Source organism: Sphaeramia orbicularis, chromosome 22 (genome assembly GCF_902148855.1).
Source record: "Sphaeramia orbicularis chromosome 22, fSphaOr1.1, whole genome shotgun sequence".
Classification (NCBI taxonomy): domain Eukaryota; kingdom Metazoa; phylum Chordata; class Actinopteri; order Kurtiformes; family Apogonidae; genus Sphaeramia; species Sphaeramia orbicularis.
The window spans coordinates 5,468,786-5,491,668 of record NC_043978.1 but is presented as its reverse complement, the minus strand read 5'-3'; the positions used below and the strand labels follow the sequence as shown (position 1 = coordinate 5,491,668).

The window sequence follows — 22,883 nt, the reverse complement described above, 5'->3', positions numbered from 1 at the left end:
GTACATTAACCAAATACTTGTATTTCATTACTTCTTATCTATGGTGGAAAAATAAAAGACAGAGCAGGTCCTTAGTTACATTGTCACCGTCTAAAAAATGCCTTAATGTGTAAAACCAGCAGAAAAAGTTGTGCTCTTGTGTCTTTGTAAAGTCATTTCTGTGACGTGTTGAAGTGAATATTAAACTAAACTACAGTAAAATGACCATTAATGGGCAGGTGAAATATTACCTGAGACCTGCTGGAGACCTGTGATGTAGTGACATTTTGTTCATTTTCATCTCTTCATGGGATCTATCTGATTTGTACTTTAATCTGTTTATAATATTGTGATAATAGAATAACAACAAGAACACATTAGACTCATTAGGTTTTGCAACATCAGTGTCAGTTTATTTCCTACTGGTCATAAAGAATAACTTCATCAAACATTACAGGCACATCATGGATTTTCAACTGTACAATATGCAAAACAATTTAAATCCAGCAAGAGTACAAATCATCTCCACGTTTTAAAGCAGTGGAGTTCATCTGGACAGAAACCTGGTCATTATCAAGCAGACATGATTCAGTCTCAGACCACACTGAAGACACCATACCCCGACAGAGGGCGGGGGCAAAAACACCATACCCCGACAGAGGGCGGGGGCAAAAACACCATACCCCGACAGAGGGCGGGGCAAAAACACCATACCCCGACAGAGGGTGGGGGCAAAAACACCATACCGACCATGTCATAGGGTGGGGGTTTAATGATTGCAGGTGTGTGGGCATCCATTCTGCCAGTAGGTGGTGTAGGTGTCCTGGAACATATTCTTACAGGGGATCTGAGCCTTCAGCTTGGAGCAGATGAGGAAGGAGCCGCCCATCTTACGGTGGAGGGAGTAGGTCTCCTCGGGGGGCGGGGTCAGCCGCTCCCTAAGCATGATGGGAATGAGACTGTGAATGCGCTCCGTGGTGCTCTGGGCCCCGAAGTCGAAGGGTTGGGTGGAGGAGAACGCCTCCCCCAGGATCATCACAGCGTCCACGTGAGCGCTCTCCATCGCCTTCAAACACAAAACACACAGTCACCCACAGCATTTACACTTACATTAAACTTGAAGGTTCCACATGAATTAATTACAATCATTTAAAGCAGCGTATGACTTTCATTACAATTTTTTTTTTAATTTGTAAAAACCAAGAGATATCCAAATGATCTCTAATCCATTAGTCTTTCTGTGCTTATGCATCTGAATCACTTCCCTCACGGTGAACAACTTCGAACATGACTCCATCATAAACACAGTCCTCTTGTTTACAGAACAAACCCAAATGTCACTTGGGTCTTTCCAGAAATTTTGCCCCTAAGTCCTTTGTGGGAATGGTGACCAGGTAAAAGCGGTTCCTCAGATTCAGCAAGAAGACGAGTCAGATCGCTACAACATAAACTTCTCTAGTCTACCTGGGTTTTTTTAAAGAATGGGTCTGGTCTGTGGATGGAGGTAAAGGACACATTTGGGTTCAGCTTCACCAACAGACAGACAAACTGCTGCTGTGAGGAATTCCCATTCTCACAATGCACTTCATGACAAAATTTCCAAAAAGGCCCGAGTGATGTTTGGGTTTGTTCTGCAAACAAACGGACTGTATTTATGATGGAGTCATCTACAAAGATGTTCACCGTGAGGGAAGTGATTCAGGTGCATAAGCACAGACAGAGTAATGGATTAGAGATAATTAGGATATGACTGGAGTTGGACACATTTGAACAATAATTTGTGTTGAAAGTCATAGGCTGTTTTAAGGTTCTACCACAGTCTACAGCAGGTTTGTGATTTAAGATTTTATTCTACATTTGATACATGAAAGCGGCTGCATTTCCCATTTTAAATAAATGTGGTTTCCTCCAGACCTCATGCTGATATGAAATCATGATCATGTCATGAAATCTAAACTTAAAATCTGTGTTGACTTGGGCTGATGTGAGGTGTGCGTGGTCTGTGTCGGCCCCTGATGAAACTGTTTTAAAGCATCAGTGATCAGGGGGGAGGATTTGGAAGGATGGAAGTGTGGAAATGGAACATCCATCCATCCATCCATCGGCTGTGACCTGGCAGTTCAAGCCACTTCATCACCATGACTCCCAGGAGTCATTTAGGACTACAGCCACCATATTTCTACAGCAGAACAGACCACCTCTTTCTTTCTTTTTTTTGTCATTTTAAGGTGAGTGACGTCCAGTGTTCAGGTGAGCTACTGTTCACATGTCTGTGTATGTCCCTATCATAAAGCCTAGACGTCTCAGATACACCAGCTCCGTAGTATTTGCAGTTGTGGTGATGACAGTTGCAATCTACACCTTCACCACTAGATGTCACTAAACATCACTCAGTAAACATGCATCCCCACTGTGGTTTCCAGTGTTGCTTCAGGGTTTCTGTTTTTTACCTTCGACTCAAACCCAGTGAGGAACTTCATTTCTCTGGATTTCTGCAGGACACCTTCTCTGTTTTGATCTGCAGCTGCTTTTATTATCTGAAAACCACAATCACAGTCCACAATGAAACAACACAACGGCAGAAGGGTTCAGTAGAATCTCTGAGGCAGGTTACTCTGATCACACAAACGACAGGACAATAGCGGATTCTTAAAACCTAAGGTAATATTGATTAGTTTAGAGCAGCGAAGAAAGCCCTTTGGTTCAGACAATATGAGATTTCTGGCATTCATTTACTGATGTTTTATAACAGGTTTCATTCAGCTCATGTCAGTTGTTTCTAACAGTTTGTGCTGTTTTTTGTCATGGGGTCAGAGGTCACACTAAATACTGACTTGAATCTTTACAACACATTAAATTCTGTTTTTTTTTATCCTTTAAGGCTGTGCACATAATTTTCATTTCAACCCTGTAAAAACAACAAAGCTAAAGGGAGGCTCAGACGTCTGCACAGTATTGTAAATCAACAGTGTTGAAACCAGCTGGATTATATTTGTATTGTAAAGTCAACTTGTCCAAGTGAACATTGTGCTTAACTGAAACCATATGAGATGACAGTCACCTGACATTTATCCATGTTTTTAGCCTGTTTTTAGCTTGTAAATCACTTTTACTTGCTTATTGTTGGTCATAACTGACTACCAGTTTTTAATTTGAAGAAAGACAAAACAAAACTGACATAAAACACAAAAATGATGTGAAAGACACAAGATGAAAATATTGTAAAATACTTCATTCATGACACAGTCAGAGAACGTGCATTGACTGAAAAAAAAATACACCCACACTAAACTGCAAAACAAATGAATCATAAAAAAAACTTTTCTTGCATGACAGGAAACATGATTTGGATGCAGTTAAGTAATTTCAAATTCTTCAAGTGTTACAGAAGTGAGTGTGAAAATGTTCTCACCTCTATGTAAGTATCAGTGAAACTTTTATCAAAGCCTCGTGTTGCTCCAAAATCCAACAGTGCAACCTGAAGACATGGAAACAGAGACAGAGCTCAGCAAGCCAATGGAAAACTAATCAAACATGGTGTAAAAACTGAACAGAAGTGAAGAGTCGAAGGCGTAACTGACCTTGTGAGATTGTGGATCAAAAAAAAAGTTGGACCAGTTTGGATCCGTCTGCATGTATCTGAACTCGAATACTTCCCTCAGACACAAAATCAGTATTTGCTCACAGATCTAGTGAAAACAGAACACAGGGTTTATTTGGCTGAACATAAAGGTGCATGTGCGTGAACTGTGAGCTGCTGATGTTGAATGCGTCTTGAATGCGTCTTTCACTGGACTGTGATCCGTGGGTCGGACCTCATTCCTGAGCTCCTGACTGAGGTGGGTAGCCTGGTCGAGAGGGAAACCACGAACCAGTGCCGTAGTTAGGACGCGTCGGCTGCTCAGCTCATCAATAACATCAGGCACATAAAAGAACGGGTGACCCTTCAGCAGCTCTCTGATGACAAAGAACAAGGTTAGTGACATAACCTCAGCTGTACTTGGAGTTACAAAACAAGGACAAAAACAGTCAAAGTTATGTAGTCGAGGTCGACATGATCTAAGTTCCTCACAATCAGAGGTCTATTCAATTTATTCAGGCTATGTCCTGGTTGAGGACCATGGAGGCTGCAATACACTGCAAAAATCTAAATCTTACCAAATGTATTTTTCTCATTTCTAGTCAAAATATCTTATCACACTTAAAATAAGACATAATCACCTAACCACTTAATTCAAAATCAGCGAATGCCAATGGAACAAGTGAGAATTATCTTGGTAAAATTTCTTGACATAAGAGTTTCAAGATCTATTGTCTACAAATAAGTTCTTATATCTCACTTACAAGTTACTCTTTAGGTGATTATGTCTTATTTTAAGTGTGATGAGATATTTTGACTAGAAATGAGAAAAATACACATGGTAAGATTTACATTTTTGCAGTGTACTGATAAGAAATTTCAGGTGGAAATTTAGGAGGCTTATGTCACAATATAACGTGGATGTTCACTGACTTGGATCCTTCAGAAATGTAAATGATGTGCATGACAGTTATATTTTCCTTTGATTCAAGAGTTATAGTTAAGTGGTGAATCTGCTCTTAACATCAGAACCAGGGAATAATATCAGTAAATTGAAACAGAACAGAGCTCACATAAAACAAATATGGGTTAATTTCAGTGACCTGAGATCCACTGTACTGGCCCAGTGTAAACAGGAAGTCAAACTACTGAACACCAATACTCTGTTCAACAAAATATTTGAAGACAAAACAGAAAGATTAATGCTACAAAACCTAAAACCAGACATTCCACTTATGAAAACTCAGTCAGACACACTTTGGATGCAGTAATTCTATCGGATATCAGGAGAACTGTTTGTAAATGTGAACAACTTACTGGAATTTCTTTGCGCACTTGGCTTCTCTTATGTAATCACACTCCAATGCCAGCTCACGACTCATGACCTCAACAAGGTGTTCAGGAAACAGACCTGCAGGAACAGGGAACATACCAGCAAAAAAGCAGAGACAAAAGTAGAAATGCTACCATGAGTGTGGGTGTGTTGACAGTAGCAGAGGTCCCACACATGGACAAAGGCAGCTGTTATCATAGCTGTGATAAAGGCCTGTCAGGACGTGTTACCTTCAGGTAAAGCGTTGCTTAAACTCAGAACCGTCATGATATTGTTCACGTCACTGTCGATACTCTTGGCGACCCCGGGGTACTGAAAGAAACACATCTGTGAGCTTTCTTTTTGGAATTTGCTACATTTTGTCCCAGTTTCCTTCTGTTTTGTCTGTACAAACTGACCTGGATCTTCATGGCCACCTCTCTGCCATCCTTCAGCCTCGCTAAATGCACCTGACCAATCGACGCTGCCGCAAACGGCTTCTCCTCAAAGTACTCCAGCTTGTCCCTCCAGTGGGGGCCCAGGTCACTGCTGATAGCCTTCTACAGAGTCAAGAGGAAATGTGTCAGCTCTACAAGAGGATCCTGGCTTTGTTTAGTTTGTCACAGTTCTCTTTGGTAGCGCACCATCATCTGTTTAGTCGGCATGAAGTCTGCACTTTGTCGCACACGCTCAAAGATTTTGGCCAACTGAGGGTTGATGAAGGCGTCGTCTGAGAAACAAGACAAAGAGGAAGAGTGTGAAAATGTTCTGCGTTGACACTCTGCACACATGGTTGAAAAGCAGGAAAATGTGGTAAAAGACATGGAGGAAGACAAATCCATGTGGCTTGTCTGCACTTCACTGACTGTTCTCCCCCCTCTGGGACAGGGGTATATGGATGAAATGAAGCCTGACATTAAGTATCACCGACAAAACATTCTTGTATCTCTCGTGGTTAAGCTGACTGCATGCACTGTACAACCACACATGTAAGATCTGCCTCTGAGGGCTAAACTGAGGGTTGGGTTTGGGATGGGGTGGGCATGGGTAGGGAAACCTTGATTGTTATCACTAAAATATTGCGGCACTTCTATACTGTCAGTTCTGTGCTTTGTATATACTCACCTGCAATGTATGCTGAAGAAAACCCAATAAAAATTGTTAAAACTAAAAAATAAACATTCTTGTAAACCTTAAACCATTAATACTAGAAAGTCAAATGAAAATAAAGATGATTTTACCTCAAACTCGGCTTCATTTTAGTTTGTTTGACCTTGTTCATTTCAGTTGAAGTCATTATACATGTCTGAATTCTTTGGAGTGTGACCTCAGTCCCTATCACGTTTCATGTAACTCTGAGATCAATCCAGATTGACATTTGTCACAGTTCCGAGCTGATGGGTGTGATTTGGTGAATGCAAACATGGAAGACAGCTGTGATGGAGGAGTCAGGGCAGGGTCAGGGTTCAGACCTTTGAAATGCCTTCGGGGGGGGTGTTGTGGCTCTGCTTCCACATCCACACACAGTGTACACAAGTTAAAAAAGTGAAACATGCACATGCTGACTTCAGTGGGCTCTGTCTAGACTTTTTTTAAATTCATTTTTTAAAGTATCATGCTGTAAATTTGACTCTGTTCAGACCAGACATTACCATGAGACCAATCACAATCACAGGTGGACACCTTCAATGGTCTGGAAAGACTGTAGTCAATGCAAACATTAATTCTGCAGAGTCAACACATGACTGATGTGGAAAAGTCCACAGACACAGGAGTAATTCATATACAGTACATAGCATGGCCTGCAGCGCCCCTGAATGTTCCACATTTACATTTTAATCTAATATTAGCCACATTAAATCATCATCATCATCACCATCATCTATCCCGTGATCAGATCATGTAACCACTGTAATTTTTCTGAGTATAACAAATATGCCTCAGTTAAAGCAATAGTAAGTGGATTAAAAAAAATAAAAATAGGACCAATGGCCCTATGGCTTCCCGGCCAAATTAAAAACTTTGGGAAATGTATCCAGATGCTATTTATTATTACCCAGTTATGTGTATTTATTATATTACAGAAATAGCCCATGTTTTGGTCATATGCCAATCACATCTGCCAAAAATTCAAATTCCAACTATATATCATTGATACTGATTTATTGGATCAATCCACTTCCTATCTGTTATAATGGGAAAATTTTTTCAAAGCCGCACCAAATCTAGAATCAGATCTGGATTGAAATAATTGCAATACCTTGTGTTGACATCATCATAAAGAAGCTGTATACCAAGTTTGAAGTCAATCAGAACTGGAGTTTGGGAGAAAAAGACGATTGAAATTTTTTCCCCATAAGAGCCCATGTTAAATTTTCCACAAGTTCCCAGATCCAGAAGAAGATCCTGATCAGCATGTGGACATTATGTTTTGGTCATCTCCCCATCAGGGCTGGACTGTAGAAATTTACACTGGATATCGTTTATATTTACTGAGTTACTGCATCGATCCACTTCCTATCTGTTATAATGGGGAAATTTTCAAAGTCGCACCAAATCCAGAATCAGATCCGGATCCAAATAATTTCACTAACTTTTGTTGACATCATCATAAAGAAGCTGTATACCAAGTTTGAAGTCAATTGGAATTGTAGTTTGGGAGAAGAAGACGATTGAAATTTTTGTAATGGACGACAGATGACGATGACAGACGACAATAGTTTACAGCCTGTCGGCCGGTAAGCTAAAAACCACAGTTTGAAAATATAACCTCTTCCTCTACTCTTTGTCTGAATCCTTTCATTAGGGGTGAATCTGTACTGGCCTCACCAGCTGAGTCACCTGTCAGTGATTCAGGTTGTATCTCAGAGGTCATCCTCAGTTTTCTATAAAAATGCACATTTACTCTTCCATCAGTGAATGCAAACTGTCTTCAAACAGGTAAATTTTATCTCCCTCTTATTAAGAATGTGTTAAAACAATCGCAGACCTAACAGTCTGTGATATAAACCCATTTTATTTTATTTTATTTTATTATTTCCCATAGTCATGTCTGTGTGAGCCTCCTCAGTCTGGAACCATGACAAAACTAAATCCAAATCCACCTGTGGACCGAGCAGAACCTGGTCCATTCTTCCTCTGATTCTGCTCAGATGGTCAGTGCAGTAGTGAACCTCTCATCAGTAGAAAAACTTCAGTTGCAGAGAAGTCGGTAGAACAAAAAGACAACGCTGACAGAGCATAATATGTCCATGAGATGACACAAAGCTTAAAACAACACAACTGACAGAGGTGAAACAGGATTACCATGGTAACAGACAAAGTGTATCTGTCACTCTGCTTGTACAAAACTGTAAAAGTCCCAATAGTAAAACGGAAAAATTTTACTATGTTGCATAGAATATCACAAGTGAACCCATAATTAAGTATGAGAGCAATGTAGTACCATGACTGCACCACTTTACTGTCCAGTCTGAGGCGGAAAAATCACCACTGCCCTTGAGTATAGCAAACTTTATAGAAACGCTGCCGACTCTCATATTACTGCATCAGTGCAGACGTCTGTATCACAATGCATCTTAGAATCAATAAATCTGCACACCTTGACATGCCTCTGTGAATAAAGAGAAGGCAAAACATCGATGTTGGGGGAGCTGCCATGTTCCCACTCTGAAAACAGGAGCTCCCTCTCAGACCTTATGAAGGTTAAAATTAAATAAATGAACAAGCAGAAAAATTATTTTGGATTGTACTTTTAATTCCCTGTTTTATGGAATTGTCTACTGAAGCTTTAAGGTCAATTGTGAAAGTAACCTGATAAGATTTTAAGTCTTTAACCCATAAAGACCCAAACAGCCACTGCCATAGCCACACAACAGCCAATCAAACACATAGAATAGAATAGAATAGAATAGAATAGAATAGAATAGAATAGAATAGAATAGAATAGAATAGAATAGAATAGAATAGAATAGAATAGGCTTTATTGTCCTTATGCCAGTTGTTCAACAAAATTGCAGGTGGTTTCTGCCAGCGACAGCACACCTACATCTAAATAACAACACAATAAGATACAAACATATCTTTAAAAAACGTGTAAAATATAAAAGTATGCAATCAAAAAATATGTGCAGATTAGAGATATAATGTATGAAAGGCTAAGATTCTTAAAATATATAAGTAGTATAAAATGCACAAATAGTAGTAGTAGTGTAAACAATGGAAACACACATGTATCAGCGTAGGCAGTGCAAATGTAACAGGGTAAACATGAAACTTACATGTACCAGTGTGCCGGGTAACAGTGCAAGTGTAAAACATACATGTGCCAGTGTAAAAAGTGCAAAAGTAGCAGGTACACAAGGTAAACATACATGTACCAGACATGAGGCACATGTTCAGAGCTTGGTTATTGCACATTACAGTGAAGTATGGTGTGTGTTAACAGTCTGCACGGCCCAGGGGATGAAACTGTTCATAAGTCTGGTGGTGTGGGATTTGACTGACCTAAAGCACCGCCTACAGGGCAGCAGGTCAAACAGGTGATGGAAAGGGTGGGACAGATCTCCTGTGAGGGCCTTGACTTTGCTGAGGCAGCGGGACTGAGACAAGTCCGTCAGGGATGGCAGAGGGCAGCCGATGATTTTTTGGGCTGTGTTTATGACCCTTGTACAGCCTTCCTGTCCTCAACTGTGGAGCCGGCATACCACACCCCCAGAAAGTAGGTCAGGATATTGTCCACGGAGGAGTGAAGGAAGACCAGCAGCAGCTTCTGGTCCAGTCTGTTCTTCCTAAGGACATGCAGGAAGTGCATCTGCTGCTATGCCTCCTTCACTACAGCCTTGGTGTTGGGTGACCAGGAAAGACCTGCGGAGATGTGATTACCCAGAAACCTGAAGGTGGTGACCCTTTCTACCTCTTTGCCATTAATGAGGAGGGGGGCGTGGTCCTGTCTGTGTTTCCTGAAGTCCATCATGAGTTCTTTGGTTTTGAGGACGTTTAGTGCCAGATTGTTTTTTGTGCACCACACAGACAGGTTGCTGATCTCTGTCCTGTATGCTGTCTCATCTCTGTTGGATATGTGTCCAACCAGGGTGGTATCATCACCAAATCTGATGATGGTGTTGGTTGGGTGGGATGGAGTACAGTCGTGGGTGTACATGGTGTTGAGAAGAGGGCTCAGCACACAGCCCTGGGGGGAGCCAGTGCTGAGTTTGATCTACTGATTTAAACTGGTTAAAACCTGTTGATTCACTAATTCTATCAATACATATAATAATTAGTGTAAATTGTAGTTTGTCATGTATTCATGGTCATCAGATATGACCCATTTGGATGTTCAGAGGCTCCGTAGTGAACATGGAAACACCGTCATCTTTTATAACATTGATTCACCAGTAAATCCATAGAGCTGGATCAATGGCAGTGGATGGAGACACCGGGTTTATGTTCAGTTATTGATATCTTTGCTGAAAATGTCACTTTTTCTTCAGTTCTCTCTGATTCTTTCTGATTTGATAACCCTCAATTTTAACCTGAGCTTTTATGAAAATCTACATGATCGGCAAATTAATATATGGGGAAAATACCTGATTTTCCCAGAAAAAATGCAAAATATAAAAGCTAATATAATAATAAATGGTTATAAATCAGTTAAAGGGCTCATATTTCTCTAAATCCACTTTTATTAGTCTTTGGTTCATTTATTTGTGTATTTGGACCCTACTGGTTCATAAAGTTTGAATTTGAGCCCTCTAGGTGCTGCAAAGTTATCTTTATATTAATTTTGACAAAAATCCAGTGGATTTCTACAACCCATTTTAATTCCTGCTTAATTTGTTCCGTCTATAACTAGTTCCGTCATGACATTTGCACATATAAGGTCAAGACTTCCGACGAACATTTCTCAGAGTACGACATAATTGTTTATCAGCAGCAGCGGTTGTAGTCCATACTGAAAATATGTCCAAACTTCGAGCCGATTACCTAAAATGTTCAGTTGTCGGTTGAACGGGACAAGAGTAGCACAGCCAACAACCTGGAGGGGGCGGGGCCTGAAGTGTCTCATGTGCATTTAAAGGGCCAGCGCTCCAAACCACCTTTCTGGTGTCATTACTCAGAAATAGGGTTGAAGATGGACCTGTGGAGTTGAATTAATGAAGAATTCAAGACCCAAGCAGAGCATTTACAGTTTATGTAGACCACAGGGAAATGTTTGAAAATACATAATTCCATTTAAAAAAGCAAAATATCACACCTTTAAGAGAGGATAAATAGAGAGACAAATCCATTTGGGAACTGCCACAAAAGTAGCCCAGGGTCTTTATGGGTTAATTCGACTGAAAACGTGGCTTTAAATCTTAACTAAAGCCTCACTGTTACATAATTATATACAACTAAAGGAACAACATTTAATCAGTTATTAATTTTATCTGTAGTGTTAACACATTCAAACCTGCGCCAGCTGTTGCTTAATTATCTTCTAAGCTCCTTCCACATCTGCAGTGATTTATGTGTCTGAAAAACAAACGCTTAGCTACAAATGTGATGGTAATGGATGAAGTTCAAAGTGACTCTGGGGACATCCTAACAGTGACAACGTCCTGTTTAAAGTCAACAGTCGCTTTGTTCTCAGCTGCCAACAATAACTCCAGTGGAATGGCACTTGTATTCAACTGGCTCCAGGTTTATTTTAGCTGATGACATTTCCTTGTTGGTCGAAGGGATGCTGTTTGTTTGTCAGCAGGTCTGACTCAGAAACACCATCAAGTCTTTTTGTGAAGCTGAAGCACCGACATGTGAATGTACGGTCCAAAGCATGTCTCAGAGGGTGTTTCAAGTGCATTTATCGTGTCACCAGTTGAAGTAATTTATTAGACAATGATTTGGACAACACTCACCTTGAATACTGAGCATCTGTCCCAGTTTCAGTGCAGCTCCTCGGACTTTGCAGAGCGTCCGGACGATTCTTTCAGCATTGGCTTCTGAGAGGAAAGCACTCGAATCCAGTATGGACTTTTTATCACCTGGAAAAACAGGCAGTAAGTATTTTTAAAGCATAATATTGGCCGAATAATTCTATAGAATAGACTCGTCCAAAGGAAACATTTCCATCTGACATTTTCAGCCCCTGTTTCAGTTCTATTTCTCTATGTGTGTATTATATCATGTAATGTTTCAGAAAACCCAAACATATTCTAAGTATTTTCTTGATCCAGGGGATTGGTTTTATTCAGTGCTGGGTTGGCAAATAACAAATAAACTCACATGTACATCTCAGAACTGGTCCAACTAACTGCACTCTCAGGCCAGAACACTCAGAACACACGCATCAAAAACACATTGTATGAATGACATCATGGCGTTTCTGCCTTAAGTTGATGAAGGTTGTTGCCTGTCACGTCTACGACGGCTCTGTCTCCTAGCTCCGACGTCAGTACAGAACCACAGTCCAGTACAGAACAGAACCACTGGATCGGCAGACAGACTGTGAAACACCTGAACGTCACCTCAACAGGATGAGGGGCGGAGAAAGAATGTGTCCACATATGAATCAGAACCAACCACAACAGCACAGCTGCCAGCTGTCATCACTGGACAAACAGGTCACTGCTGGAATAATGTCCAGAAGATCCCATAACCTAATTAAACATCTGAACACATACACATATATGATGGTTTCGATCAATAAAATCTATTTAAAACACACATTTGTGGTTCTTTGCTTTGACTACTACATATTGAAAACTGTTCTGTCTACTATTCTCAATAATACAACAATTTTCATGTAGTTGTTTAATTTTTTCCACATTGTATGGGATGCATTCCTTATTAAATGCTGGCAGAAGCCCCATCTACTCAAAATGGTTAATTCATGAGTAATAACCCACATGGTACCATTGACAACCCAAACTTGCCAAATAACTTGCTCTTTGTCAATCATTTTCCAGGAAATGGCATACTTTAAAATACCAGTAAAAACAACCTGAAGCAGCTTGTTTTGGTCAGATACTGAGGTGATGTTTAGTTCAAGATGTATGATACAAAAACACTGAAATATGCATTTTGATTTCACAGGGAATTCAATAATAATAAAAGAGGACTTCACTGAACATAATTACCTCCTGTTATACATGAGAAGAATTTTCTGTAAAACATGTTAATTGATATTTTCATTGAGTATTTTTTTTCATTAACTTTTCTATAGTCTTAATAAACATACTGATCATGTATCTGTAAACATGAAGCTAACCTCCTGACCATTACTGTGTAGTACTAATGCAGTAACTCAACATAAAGACAGTGTAAGTGTGTGTTTTTTCACCTTGTTGTTGGGGTTTTAAACTCTTCTTGGCCACTTCAGCAATTGCACCAATCCCAAGTCCAACTGCCAGACCTACAATGAAATAAAAGGTTACCATTATCAGAGCTAAGTAGTGCACCCACAGGCATTAATCTTACTCATGTACTGATGTCCTACATGTGAGAACAGCAGGAACAAAAGCAAAGTCAGCTCAGCGCTGATAACAGCAATCAGTGAAGAAAGGAGGGTCTAATTTCTCTAATCGACACTCGAACTGATGCCAAAAAAGACCTGAAGAGATGGCCAACACCACTGGAGGCATGTTGGCCTTTAGGTGAGAATATGCTTCATGTTCTGTGGATTATCTGGCTTGTCTCTGTAATGTTTCTTCAGTTACTGATACTCGTGTCATGTTCGTCCACAAACACACCAACCCAGGTCAACAATGCAAACACTGTCGACTACATCCACAACTGAAATAACAAGCAAACAAGTCCACTGTTAAAACAATCAACACCTCTGACACAGACAATGTTCACGTATGTTTCACTAAATGCTCTACATTCATATTCAGGGTTAATACTGTCATAAAAAGCTCACTTTAATTGGCATCTTGGTCAGAAAGTGTTTGGGTTAAACTGATGATACTCCTTTAATAATTCATCTACCAATTACATTACAAAACTATGTACTGTTTAGAATTTAATATATAATATGTCCAAAAGAAAATATTCAGCTCGCTGTCACAGAAGGATATGAAAAATCTGAAAATATATATTAAGAAATGATATAATGTTTGATTCTAGGATATTTTATTTAAAGCATTTTACCAACTTTGATTTTATACATTGAATTATTGATTGATCGCTTTAATACTTTTATTTTACAGTACAATAAAAATACAAAATGTCTCCTCCATCCACTCATTCCCTAAAAAGGACTGAGCCAAAAGAATCTCTGAGTGTGTTAATGTTCATGAGTGAGTCTGAGTGTGTTAATGTTTATTAAGAAGAAAATATGGATACACTCAAATATTGTGATAATAGGCTAGGTACTATGAAAAAAATTAATTAACATTTTACATGGTAAAGATTCACAACAGTTGTGGACAACATCATCACCATCATCATCATCACCATCATCATCATCATCACCATCATCATCATCATCACCATCATCATCATCATCACCACTATCATCATCATCATCACCACCATCATCATCATCACCACCACCAACACCATCATCATCGTCATCATCACCACCACCAACACCATCATCATCGTCATCATCACCACCACCAACACCATCATCATCGTCATCATCACCACCATCACCATCTATATTATCAAAGCCAAGTCGCCTCTGTATGCATGCATGTGTGTGTGTGTCTGTCCTGGGGTTTTAAACAAAATCCGTACATAGCTGACTGCTGGACAAATGTGGTACAGCATGCACAAGTACACAACAGCCGAAAAACTACCACATCTAGAACCTGTGGATCCCCACGGGTCAACACGCTAGTCACCACCATCATCACCATCATCATCATCACCATCAGCTTCATTCATCATAATCATCACCATCAGTATCATCACCATCATTCACCGTCATTCATCATCATCATCATCATCACCATAATCATCACCATCACCATCATCATCATTCATCATCACCATCATTAATCATCATCATCACCATAATTATCACCATCATCATCATCATCATCAACATCATCACTGTCGTTCATCATCACCATAATCATCACCATCATTCATCATCATTCATCATCACCGTCACCATCATCGCCATCATTCATCATCGTCATCATCGTCACCCTCAATACCGTCATCATCACCATCATCATCCCCATCATTCATTATCGTCACCATTGTCACCATCAGTACCATCGTCATCATCATCATCATCATCACCATCACCATCATCAGCAGCTGACTGAATCCATAGCACTAATATTAGACAACATGACCGACACCTGTTCTGTACTGTAAATATGATTTGTTTGAGTATGTGCTAAAATACTACTTTCAATTACCAGGATTTTATCTTAGATTTATTTAGACAAAAGGATGGTGAGATACTGAGCAGCTGATGTATGGAGGATGGGATCCAGGAAAGAGTCTTAATGTTACCCTTCAGATAATATCAGTTTTATACATGAACATACACAGTTTTCTTGTGTAAAGAGTGTCTAATGGATATAATGATAATAATAATGGAAAAACAGTTCAACCATTTACTACAAATAACCGCCTCCTACTCCTAAATGGGTCTCCAGCAGTGGTGATTTCTCACAGACTGCAAGGGAGGCCCGGCTTCCCCTAAAATTACGAAAATTAAATGGTTAAATATGTACGGTTGTGTTGACATTTTATTGACTACAAATGCGTTAGAACACGTTCATCTCAAAGATGAGTTCGTTCAGAATCAGCTTTATCACAAACCAACGGACGCGATGTTGTTCACTTCTCATACATTGCGCTGTTTTCTCATCCATCTCTGCTCAGTGCATTTGTCTGTAGACGCCGGGCGTCTCTGGGCTTCAATGGGACTGAGTGGAACAGTTTTTTTCATTGCGTCAAAACTGGACAGTAATTGGATAAATGCCACGATGTTGTCCCGCCCCCGGACGCCGGGCATCTCTGGGGGTGAATGGAGCTGTGGGCGGAGCTCGGCCGGGCTGGACGCCAGAATCCCACGTGTTGATTGGAGGATCAGTTGAAAGGCTGAATCCCGTTTGATTGACAGCTGTTTTCAGATCTCCTCCTTCACTGATACAGTTCAGTTTAATACCGTCACACATTCTGCTGTGAAATCAAGAGAGAAACTACTACGAAATTACTCGTTCATTTCTTGCACTGTAAATAAAACACACTCATGTACTTCCTTGTTTCAATTTAATATAATTTCAGCGTTTTCTTGTTTCAGTTACATAATTTAATAATTTCTTGTTCGAGTTTAATATCGTTTTGTAGATAGTTAAATCAATCATACTGTCGGCTAGGTCGGAGTGAAAGGAGCATCTGTTGTTTAAAAAGGCTGAAGTCTTACACCCACAACACACTGGGCCAAGGTTAGTCTAAGCAGCCCAGCTCTGCTGGACATTGAGAGGACACTGGTCCAGTCCCTGGGAAAGACGCCTACTTGTTACGATAAGGTCACTGAGCATTTTCTTAATTTTTTTTTTTTTAATTTTTTTTATGTAAGCCGACAATGAGCTTCCCCTGTCTGAAAAACGAGCAGCCGCCACTGGTCTCCAGTATTGTTCATGTATTGGCCATGCATTGATAGGTGATAGACAGACCAGCTCCCACAGCTCATGTTGGGTCCTCTAATAAAGACAAGACTAAGGAGATCAACTACAGAACACAACCAACCAGATACTGTTCTGATGTTGTTCCATGAGTCAACGTCCACAGGTGAACACACCTACCTCCAAAATTAAACAGCCTTCCAAGTCGAGTGACGGGGACCTTCCTCTGTCTGGCCTGTTCACTGAGCTGGAACCAACAGCACACAGATGGAAACGTCGTTCAACAACAACACACATTTCAACAACCCGCTGATTATAAAATGGATCATACCACTTGCTTATGTTGCTTGATGTCACTTTTTTTGGTGTTTCTTGCTTTATCGATATCCTCTGAAGTCAAGCGTCCCACTGGTGAGTTGTTGTGGTTAAATGACCTTGTCTGTCCGGTGACCTGGGGGCGTGGCCAGTCCCACTTTGGCCCGGGTCTACTGGGACATGTGGCCTGTCCTCCGTTTGTCCTTCCAGTGAAACCGGGGCTAATCCAAGCTCCCACAGTAGAATATGTGTGGAACTGTGTCATGGTGGCTCTGTGGATGCAGATGTCTGACTGTTTACTGAACGTGTCCTGGATAAACAAAGAATATTTCAATGAGCTTTAGCTGAGTTACAACACATAACAACATTACACAGAGTTCTGAACAACACTGACTTTAAATTCATTCAACTAATGGAAAACACTAATCTGACCTGAACAAGGTTGAGGTTAAAGCACTGTTCAATTAAAACAAAAAACCCTCTCAAAGATTTACCCGATTCACAGAAAACAATGTCTCTAACATTTTAACCTTTATAAGGACAAACTATGTTAGCTTTTTAAAACTACATACTGCTATAGATTACAAAGGATACTTACTTACACTTACACTTACTTCCTTTCATTTTCCAGTAGAGTACAAAACTACATGTCTGCACTTGTCACTTTGGAGATAAAGTTTCACTAATAGTTACCATTTCATTCAGTCTCAGATAGTTTAAAAATCATGACTGATTCTTGATTATTTCAGTAGAAATGGTATAAAAATTTGAATGGGTTTGCATCTTTTATGATATTGGACACATTTGAGGAGAATTATTAATTTTTATTGTGAATAAGTGTGGACATGTACAACATCAAGACAGACTCCAACCCAGATGTAGAAAAGACATTCCTTTGGTGAATCGATCAGTGAACATCCCAAATGACAAACATAAGATTATCATATCAACTTTGTCAAAGACAAAACTCCCTCACAAAAGAAATTTTTTCTCAAGGGACTCCCTGGTAAAATAAAGGTTAAATCTGAAAAATAAATAAATAGAAGAAAATGAAACAAACAAAAGACGGTAAGATATAAGAAGACAAAAACACTATTAAAGACATAAGTGGAAAACAACCTCAAAACATACCTGTGTTTTCAGTTCAGATGGAGGAAGCATTTGGGAAGTACTTAGGACGTACTTAGGAAGTATTTAGGAGATAATTTGGAGGTATTTAGGAGGTATCTGGGAACTATTTAGGCGGTATCTATGAGGTATTTAGGAAGTATTTGCGAGGTATCTAGGGGGTATCTGAGAAGTATTTAGGAGGTATCTAAGTGGTATTTAGGAAGTATTTAGGAAGTATCTAGGAGGTATCTGAGATTTATTTAAGAGGTATTTAGGCGGTATTTAGGAAATGTCTAGGAGGTATTTAGAAGGTATCTAGGTATTTAGGAGGTATTTGGGGGTATCTTGGAGGTATTTAGGAAGTATTTAGGAGGTATTTGGAAGTATCTAGGGGGTATTTAGGAGGTATGTAGATGGTATTTAGGAAGTATTTAAAGAGGCACCTTGGAGGTATCTAGGCAGTATCTAGGAAGTATTTAGGAAGTTTTTAGGAGGTATTTAGAAGGTATCTGGGAAGTATTTCGGAGGTATCTATGAGGTATTTAGGAAGTATTTGGGAGGTATTTAGGAAGTATCTAGGAGGTGTCTGAGAATTATTTAGGAGGTATTTAGGTGGTATTTAGGAAATGTCTAGGAAGTATTTAGAAGGTATCTAGGTATTTAGGAGGTATTTAGGGGTATCTAGGAAGCATTTAGGAGGTATTTGAGGGGTATCTCTGAGGTATTTAAGAAGTATTTAGGAAGTATTTAGGAGGTATCTAGGAGGTATTTAGGAGGTATCAAGACGGTATTTAGGAAGTATTTAAAGAGGGATCTAGGAGGTATCTAGGCAGTATTTAGGAGGTATTTAGGAAGTTTTTAGGAGGTATTTAGGAGGTATCCGGGAAGTATTTAGGAAGTATCTATGAGGTATTTAGGAAGTATTTGGGAGGTATCTAGGGGGTATCTGAGAAGTATTTAGGAGGTATCTAGGAAGTATCTAGGAGGTATCTGGGAATTATTTAGGAAGTATTTAGGAGGTATCTGAGAAGTATTTAAGAGGTATCTGGAAATTATTCAGAAGGTATCTAGGAAGTATTTAGGAGGTATTTAGGAGGTACCTAAGAAGTGTTTAGGATGTATTTAGGAGGTATCTGAGAAGTATTTAGGAGGTATCTGGAAATTACTCAAGAGGTATCGAGGAAGTATTTAGGAGGTATTTAGGAGTTATCTGGGAAGTATTTAGGAGGTATCTAAGAGGTATTTATAGATGGCAATTAACTCCATCCCACTCTGCAGCCGTATGACACCGAGGCCAAACCACAGTTCACTCACCCGGGCTGAACCGACAGAAGCAGCAGCAGCAGTAGCAGCAGAATGATGGAAGTTGACCTTGGTCTGGTTCCCAGAGGCAGGAGTTCTGCACACCTGCTTCATCCACACCAGACCCCTCCAGACCACTAGGTCACTGGTCATCATTTAACCCTGACACCTGCACAGGAATGACAGCAGCTGAGTGCAGAAGCTCATATTCAGATGTTCCTATTCTCCGGGAACATTGTAACTGGTGTACATGTTTTATCATTATTATCATAGAACAGGGACATGTTTGGCCCAAAAACTGTTAGGGATGCAGTGTCTAGTGAAGTAGTCACCATGAATGGTGTTACCCTGGAGCCCAAACCACCATGAGGAATCTAGGCATTATATTCGACCAGGACTTATTATTTAACTCAAACATAAAACAGATTTCTAGAACTGCCTTTTTTCATCTGTGTAATATTGCTAAAATCAGGCATATTTTCTAATCCATTCTTTTATTACATCCAGACTAGATTTTTGTAATTCACTCTTCTCAGGCTGTCCTAAAAAGTCTTTAGACTCTTCAGTTAATCCAGAATGCTGCTGCTCGTGTACTGACTAGAACCAGTATTAAAGACCATATTTGTCCTGTGTTGGCTTCTCTGCACTGGCTCCCTGTAAAAGCTAGGATAGACTTTAAAATACTCCTCCTCACTTCCAAAGCCCTTCATGTCCAGGCACCTACTGATCTGAAAGAGCTTTTATTCCATCCAGTCCATCTAGAGCACTACGCTCTGAACATGCAGGTGCACTGGTGGTCCCTAGAATCTCCAAAGGTAGGACGGGAGCTAGAGCCTTCAGCTATCAAGCTCCTCTACTGTGGAACCACCTCCTGCCTCAGTCTGGGAGGCAGACACTCTCTCTATGTTTAAGAGTGGGTTAAAAAACGCTCCTTTCTGATGAATCCTATAGTTAGGGCGGCTCAGGCTGCTCTTAGTTCTGCTGTTATAGGCTTAGACTGCTGGGAGACTCATGGATACACTGAGCGCTTCTCTACTCCTCCTCCTCTCTCCTCCTCTTCTCCTCTATTTACACCCCAGCAAATCCATGTTACTGACTCTCCTTCTTCCCCAGAGTCTCTGTGCTTTATGTCCTCACAGGTTTTCCCTGGATCATCCCTGGACCTGCTGCTGTGGTCCTTCTTCTCTCCTGTCTTCATCGTCCTCACTCACTTATCCATATAGTTGTGATAGTGCTTATTATATAGTTACATAGATGGTATGGGTTTCTATTATTTGTACTAACCATTGCAGTAGTAGTATATCCCCTGTTAACACTTGTACTTGTAGTAGTAGTATTAACAGTTATGGAGTTGTGTCCCCCCCAATCTCTCTCTCTCTCTCTTCCTTTACCTTCTCTCTTTAACCCTTTAACTGGTCATGTCAGTGTCAAGGTCTGCTTGAGGTTTCTTCCTGTTAAAAGGTAGTTTTTCCTTCCACTGTCACCAAGTGTTTGCTCCTGGAGGATTCTGTTGGTTTCTGGAAATTGGCTTAAAAGTCTGGTTTCGACCAGCTCTGTATGTAAAGTGTCATGAGATAACTTTTGCTATGATTTGGCGCCATATAAATGAAATGGGATTGGATTTTATGTTTAAGGAATACACTGTATTTGAATGTCCATCCTGTTACATAACATAACAAGGTGGAAAATTAAGAGACAAGTTACCTTTAAATCTTATCTGTAATGAAAGTAGGACGTACAGCTGAGCATCGACATTTATGTCACTTCATTAAAATGGTCTCAATAGAATTGTAACAGTTGTAAAAGTGTTTCTGGAAGGTGATAAATGTATGGTAAAAGGGGGAGGATGAATTATTTCTCACAGTTAATATAGGCAATAACAGAATAATAGTGTCAGTTGCAATTCTGGAATTATAGTTTCTAGTGGAATTTAATTAAAATGCCCTGAGGACATGATACCATTGACAGTATTTGGGTCCATAACTGTGGTTTTCCATGAACATATTTAATGTGTATTTTGAAATTTCACAATGGAAACTATTTAAGGAAACAAAATAAAAACAAAATCTCTTCCCTGAGATGTTTTTTTTTCTTTTTAGAAAAAAGTAAAAATGTATAGAGGAGATGTAAACATCTTTCTGAGATAAACTGACTGAGCAGCTGTTTGCAGGACCCTCCCAGATATTCTGAAAAAGTGTAAACCATGTCTGGACCACCATGAGAGGATGAGGAGACGGAACTCTTTAGAAAATAACAGAACAGCCTGCTTCTACTTTTTTTTTTATTAGCAAGGTGAGTACTGTAGCCTACAGCGACACCTATTCACTTCCAACCACTTCATGGAAACACATGATTCGTACTTTAGTTTCTGTAAATTTTCAAAAGCTCAGACATTAATGGAGACACGTACTGACAATGACAGTTCTGCTTCATAGTTTAATTTCAAAATACTTTCACATATTTTAGGTTCTAAAACTCCTCTAATTTGAATCCATTTTCAGAGATGATCTAGAGAATGACAGGACAATATCCAATCATTTAACTGTAAAAACATACTTTTTGGAAAGGTGAAAATTAGAACCTTCTTTCTGGTTTGATTCAACCTTATATTAGAAGTGGTTAACAGGAGATAAACTTAGGTCAATATTAAGGCGGTGTATTAATGACATTTCCAGGTGCATTCAGTTTAAGTAATGAACATCTACTGAATATACATTTTAAGACATTTGTTGTAAATATGTGGCTGATTTTAGTGATAAAGTCAATGAGTAAATCATGGATAAAAGGTGACTGTGTAACAGGAACACGTTTATGTTAGAGATGACAAAAAAGTTCCACAGAAAAACAACCTCAACAAATACTGATCAAAGTGGGAAAAAAGCCAAGTTCAGCATTCCAGTGTCCTGACAATAAAACCAGATAAACAACGGCCTCATTTAGTGGAAACCAAAACTGTCCAACACACGTCTGTCCACTCACCGGCTCCAAGTGTCCACCACTAGTCCACTCAGCTCCGTGGGTCCACTTATCCACTGTAGAAATGGTTGGTTCACCTTGGTTTGTCTTCACACACACACACACACACACACACACACACACACACACACACACACACACACACACACACAATGTAAACACTGCTCCGACACGCTAAAGGACATACACACTTCCCTCGAGGAGACCCAGGGGGCGGGGTTTGCCAACTACGAACCAATGAGGTAAAGCCCTGGTACGTGAACTACACACACGTGCCGCATGAACAATCCATGGGAAAATTATGGTGTTAATGAAATGGCTTCAGTCCAGCTAGAAATATGCCCATATCAAATAAAACAGAGGAACTGAGTACTTTTACTGTAAGTACTGTAATCCAGTACAGATTTGTACAGATTTCAGGTATTTGTTCATCCTTCTGTCCAATGAAAACCACACAATTTTCAACATGATGTTTAATGATTGTGATCAACTCTTTAAACTCTTTAAAGATTCAATATCTGTTGATCCACTAATCCTATCAACACATGTTAATAATTGGTGTGAAATACAGTTCTTCATCTTTTCATGGTCATCAGATATGACCCATTTGGACGTTCAGAGGCTCTGTAGTTACCGTGGAAACACCGTCATCTTCTACAACATTGATTCACCAGTAAAACCCATGAAGTTGGATCAGTGACAGTGGATGGACACACTGGGTTTATGTTCAGTT

The 22,883-nt window shown here is 39.8% G+C and overlaps 1 protein-coding gene across 2 annotated transcripts; it reads right to left on the bottom strand.

The window, feature by feature from the left end:
• Positions 1-391: 391 nt before the first annotated feature.
• Positions 392-22,270, bottom strand: coq8ab (coenzyme Q8A, genome duplicate b). 2 transcript variants are annotated; one of them, XM_030126967.1, is made up of 15 exons: positions 22,154-22,270; positions 19,187-19,343; positions 16,779-17,072; positions 16,628-16,694; positions 13,195-13,266; positions 11,771-11,896; positions 5,516-5,601; positions 5,291-5,431; positions 5,123-5,204; positions 4,877-4,970; positions 3,771-3,936; positions 3,561-3,668; positions 3,392-3,457; positions 2,430-2,516; positions 392-1,045 (listed from the first exon to the last, which is right to left on the bottom strand). In XM_030126967.1, exons 2-15 carry the CDS (start codon positions 19,328-19,330, stop codon positions 749-751), a joined length of 1,830 nt encoding a protein of 609 aa, XP_029982827.1. In that variant the 5' UTR covers positions 19,331-19,343; positions 22,154-22,270; the 3' UTR covers positions 392-748. The 2 variants fall into 2 exon arrangements, with proteins under 2 accessions (XP_029982827.1, XP_029982828.1); XM_030126968.1 differs by having other exon boundaries at positions 3,795-3,936.
• Positions 22,271-22,883: the final 613 nt, after the last annotated feature.

Excerpts from the sequence above, each read along its gene's own strand:
- coq8ab (XM_030126967.1), bottom strand. The coding sequence starts at position 19,330 with ATGATGACCAGTGACCTAGTGGTCTGGAGGGGTCTGGTGTGGATGAAG. Across the intron at positions 11,897-13,194 it reads TTTAAAACCCCAACAACAAG|GTGATAAAAAGTCCATACTG; the intron begins GTGAAAAAACAC and ends CTGTTTTTCCAG. Across the intron at positions 3,669-3,770 it reads GACCCACGGATCACAGTCCA|ATCTGTGAGCAAATACTGAT; the intron begins GTGAAAGACGCA and ends TGTTTTCACTAG.